Raw genomic sequence first — 5,132 nt, 5'->3', positions numbered from 1 at the left:
CATACTTACAGTCGCTGATTCAGAAGCGCCAGATTGTCATTTAGGGCATTTTTTTTTCCCTTTTTTTTTTTTTTTTTTTTTTTTTGCAGTGCTTACAATTGTAGGGTGAAAACTACAAAAATATGAGCAGTACATCTATAAAGAAAGTGCAAAGCTCTAAGAGGTCATAAGTCACTGCTCAAAAAGATCATGAGCATAATGACCGACACTTGACTCGATTGGACGCTGTTCGACAACTCATGATATCAGGTAAAGTCAGCTGTTAAAAGTAGGTCCTGCCAATGTACTGTTTGGAAAGAATTTGACATCAGTGTACAAAGAATGATTGATCCTGCTCATGTATATTTACAGTCTAATTGCATATATACAGACGCTTTCAAAGCAACACATCTCTGGTACTTCACACCCCGAAGAATCAGTCAGTCGGTGCAAAACGTGTTGCTGGGGTCCACGAGGAGCCCCGTCGATCGGAATTGAGAAAAAAACATTTACTCCGGCAGAGGAGGACAAGTCGAATACTGTAGCCCTGGAGTTAGTCAACAGTAATGATAGTCAGGTTGACGACATTTCGTTTTGACCGGTCTGGTTTTACAGATACAACTGAATTGAATATGTACTGCGTGTAATATTCAAGTAAGCCCTAAGTATGAACAACAGTAATTGTGATGCTTGGTCAGCAAACAACACTATAGAAATTATTACAGTGGATTCAGAAAGTATTCAGACTTCTTAATTTCTTAATGCTTGTAAAAATGACTGGATTTCACCTGTGAAAATTTGCGGAATGGTAATTGTGACCTCAGCTTCATAATAGAATGCTTACATTTTTCACCTCACCAATCTAAACTCCTTAACACATAACAGAACCATCACGTGGGTTGTGCAAAGTATTTAAGGGCCTTGCGCTTTCATAACGACATGGCTGTTTAGAATGAAGAAAGTGAAGGCCAATTAATTGATCAACCGCTGATTTGCTTACTTTTTTTTGTATATCCGCAGACAAAGGTAGACTACATGCTAGTTGGCCGTTGATTGTAGTCTTTGTAGTGTGTTCAAATGCAACTTTGGCCCAAGCGCAAGCGGCACAAGGCAACAACAGTCGCTTTCATCCACTTTTACATCGGTTTAGTGCAGTGGTTCCCAACCCTGGTCCTGGAGGCACCCCAATACTGCAAGGGTTGGATCAAATCTCTGCAGGAAAGTGGCCTGGAAGGGCCAAGTTTGCCCATCACTGGTTTAGTGTGTAAATCATGCCCCATAATGAAGCAAAAACCAAATTTGTGAACAGAAATAACACATCGACTTAATTATTCACATTCTTTGTTAAGTCGTGTCAGACAGGACAATGACTCCAAGCACTCAACCAAGATAATGCAGGAGTAGTTTAGTGACGACTCTATGAATATTCACGAGTGACCAAGCCAGAGCTCAGGCTTGTACCCAAACATAAAAATCTCTGTCCACCAATGGTTCTCATCCAACCTGACAGATTAAAAGGATCTGCAGAGAAGAATGGCAGATAATCCCCATATTAGGTCACAAAGCTTGCTACACTGTATCCAAAAAGACTTGAGGAAGTAATTGCTGTCAAAGGTGCTTCAACTAAGTACTGAGTTAAGGGTCTGAATACTTAAGTTATTGAGATATTTGTGTTTTTTCTTTTAATAAATTTGCAGTTTTCACAGATTTGTTTTTGCTTTGTCATGGCGTAAGGAGAGTAGACTGATACATAGATATAGTAGATACATTTTATCACAGGGCTACAACATAAAATGTGACAAAAATTAAGGGATCTGAATACTGTCTGAATGCACTGTATAGTGTAATGACAATTTTATTTGTCATTCAGTCCTTTGTAGTCTATTTAAACCTGTTGGTTGTCAGTCGTCCTCCTCTGGTAACTTGTTTAGTGGGGTTGAAACACAGGTTGAATCTGGACGGTCCCTTCATAGGGTCTTCCTGTCGTGACCTCAGGGACAGTCCGACTCGTTCATTCTCACATGAACATTCACTTCACAGTGCCCATCGCTTTGAAACGGCCCACAATACATCGAAAACAAATCGATCATAGATTATCACATACACATATTATTTAGGAGTTATTTCGCAGTTGATACATAAACAGATAATAATGAATAATCCGAGAGCAATCAACTCCAACTGATCAGGCAGGTCTGTTGTGTTATGAACAACATCTATGGATATACTCCTCAGGAACAGGTCTGAAAGAAATCTTCAGTCTTCGCAAAGGCAAAGTCAATCAAATTGCAACATGATGATGATTAAGGGTGCCTACACACTAGTTCACGCTACGTCGGAGAATGCTGGGAATTTGTTGATTTCGATGCTCCGTTCTGTGACCAAAAGTGGAGGGAATTTGTACTTTGGCTGTAATGCACGGTCGCAGGGATCTGTTGACTACTGAGAATCCCAGGGAGGCGGATCCAATTGTGCTTTCAGAAATCCAATTGGCTGTATTTCTGCTTTATTTCAAACAGCCCTGGCTCTTTCCATCCATCCATAATCCAAAACCGCTTGTCCGATGTAGGGTCGCAGGGATGCTGGAACCTATCCCAGCCTCTAGGGCCAACGGCAGGGAAATATCCAGGATGAATGGCTCTTTCCACACCCTCAGAAACACAATCTTGCAGATTTCTATCCATCAAGCGTTCCGTCAAAATGTTTTCTAGTGTGTAAGCACCATAACTTAAAAAAAAAAGAGACTGTTACCATTGACACAAGAACAGCATCTTCCCATTGTTCTTCGAACCTCAGAAAGACAAGTGCCCTTTGAATCAAAACTATGGCTGGGGAGCCAAACAAAGTCTGAGGAAATACCTAAGTGCCACTGCTGGTGACTTTGTCTCTGTGATCACTCCAAACACTCTGTCCAACCTCAAGCCTCTTCCGAAGAAAAAAAAAAGGCGTCTTTGTCGCTGTGCTTCTATAACGAAGTTCGCGCTGAGTAAGATGGGGCGCACAGAGATGTCCAAAAACGCCTTTCATCGACCTCAGTATTATAGACATCAAAACTTGGCACAGAAAAGTCTAAAATTAGATCAGATGTGTTAAAAAAAAAACTTAAAACGAAACATGAATCTGGCAGTTTCCATGATTGTTACTCGATAGTTTGCGGTATGAATAGTATTGCGATCTGCGTCAAGTCTGCCAGAATGACGCCAGGGTGTTGACAGCGTTGTGCTAATGACTGGGTCCTCATCAAGTCTGAATTTTGTCCATCTCGATAAACAAAATGGTAAGAGAAAAACAAATATAAACTTCCCTAAACCAAATTACCTTTTTCAAAAAGGTTGTTAAACAAAAAGTCTGCATTGTCTCTGACGCATATTTACAACAATCAGATGTTTGTAGACTATTTGGGGTTTTTAGAAAACATATTGATGCACGATAGATGGACATGTCCAGATGTGGGAAAACTCAAAGCAATGCACACAGTCAACTTTAAGGCCTTTTAGTCCATGTGGTTAGAGTGCTGAAGCACAAGCCATTTTTATGAACACACACAGAGACGCACACACAGAGACGCACACACATCTATATTCAATCAACTCATCCTAATCGAAACCATCCCTAACTCCTTTTATACCACACATTCACGCACTTTTTCTTACTAACAATTACACACCCATACTGGCAAACAGATCAGCCCAGGATGTCCAAGTAAACAGGCGAGGCCTTGGCCAGGCTCTGGAGCAGGTTGTGGATTTCTTTGATGTTGAGTCTCATGTAGGGCTCCCTCTGCCAGCAGCCCAGCATCAGGTCATACACCTCTTTGGGGCAAGTACGAGGTCTCTGCAACACCCGACCCTGTGTGATACACTCGATCACCTGCAGGAGGCAGCAGAAACATGGTCCACAACTACAACTGAACACAGGCTCCACTAAGGGTGCATCAGTCTGCCTAGAAACTAGTCTGTCATTTTAACACGGTACCAGGTTGATACAGTGAGTGCTTTTGAGGACGAACTAATCACTCTGTGAGTAACTGGTATATATTACTTGAGGACTTCCATTCCTACATGAGATACACGTTAGGTATGACTGGTTATGACTGATGTGTCTTACCTCGTTGTTTGAAAGCTGGTACCAGGGTTGCTTGCCGTATGTGAATATTTCCCAGAGGACCACACCCAAACTCCACACGTCACTCTCTGTGGTGAATCTCCTGTACATGATGCTCTCTGGGGGCATCCAGCGGATGGGCAGCATGGTGTGACCACCCACCTGAGATAAGAGATACAGATTAACAGTGACTGGTAGAAGCACATGCACTTAATAAATCCATCTCCTATCCTTTCAATTTTAGAGTCTCCATAATAAGCAAAGTAAACTAAATATTTTTTAGGGAGGGACTATATATCCGCACCATGTTATCTGTTAATACTGTATTAGATTTTGTTTTTTCTTTAAGTGTACCTGTATTTTGTTGATATTTCATATTTAATTGTGCAAGCTAACTTCGCCTATTTATACATTTAGATCACTTCTGCCATTCTCTAACACTCAATATTGATTTTTAAAAACAAAAATTATTATTTAATAATTGTTAAATATAATCTTTAACAAATTTCAAAATTAATATGCATTTTTTTTCATACTGTACATCACTTGTAGCATTTCAGATGGTTGATTTATACAAGGAATATTGGTAGCACTTTTTCTATTCATCTAAAGGCTAATCCACACCATACCAAGAGACATAAACCAATGTCCAGATGACAGTATGCCACTTCTCAGACATTCCAAGACCCTACAAATGCAGATTCCAACATGTTTAATTGGTGAAAACCAGCACTGATGAATGGCAACAGACAGGGCTAACACACATATCTGGCTAAACCCAAAGAACTCGTCTGTTGGTACAGTGTGAATTGGCCTGAACAATCCACATTATTTTCACAAAAATATTAAAGGGGTCATATGATGCGATTTCAATTTTTCCTTTCTCTTCGGAGTGTTACAAGCTCTTGGTGCATAAAGAAGATCTGTAAAGTTGCAAAGACTAAAGTCTCAAATCCAAAGAGATATTCTTTATAAAAGTTAAGAGTCAGCCACACCTACCTAAAACGGCTCGTTCTAACACGCCCCCACATATCTACATCACTATCTGG

General features: G+C 40.4%; 1 protein-coding gene across 2 annotated transcripts in view; it reads right to left on the bottom strand.

Annotated features, from left to right (window-relative positions):
• Positions 1 to 79: 79 nt before the first annotated feature.
• LOC107728215 (BDNF/NT-3 growth factors receptor-like) overlaps positions 80 to 5,132 on the bottom strand; it is a 48,257-nt gene continuing 43,204 nt past the window's right edge. The window contains exons 17-19 of one of the 2 annotated variants that reach the window (XM_016538313.1): positions 4,087 to 4,245; positions 3,643 to 3,849; positions 80 to 922 (exon numbers count right to left, since the gene is read on the bottom strand). In XM_016538313.1, coding sequence (XP_016393799.1) covers positions 3,664 to 3,849; positions 4,087 to 4,245 — 345 coding nt within the window. In that variant the 3' untranslated portion in view covers positions 80 to 922; positions 3,643 to 3,663. Of the gene's footprint in view, positions 923 to 1,806; positions 3,850 to 4,086; positions 4,246 to 5,132 lie in introns of those variants that run through there. The other variant, XM_016538312.1, reaches the window with a different exon arrangement.

This window comes from Sinocyclocheilus rhinocerous, unplaced genomic scaffold, assembly GCF_001515625.1.
Source record: "Sinocyclocheilus rhinocerous isolate Xijiao unplaced genomic scaffold, SAMN03320098_v1.1 scaffold847, whole genome shotgun sequence".
Taxonomy (NCBI): domain Eukaryota; kingdom Metazoa; phylum Chordata; class Actinopteri; order Cypriniformes; family Cyprinidae; genus Sinocyclocheilus; species Sinocyclocheilus rhinocerous.
Note: the sequence above shows the minus strand (reverse complement) of the source record. Positions and strands in the feature narration are given on the sequence as shown.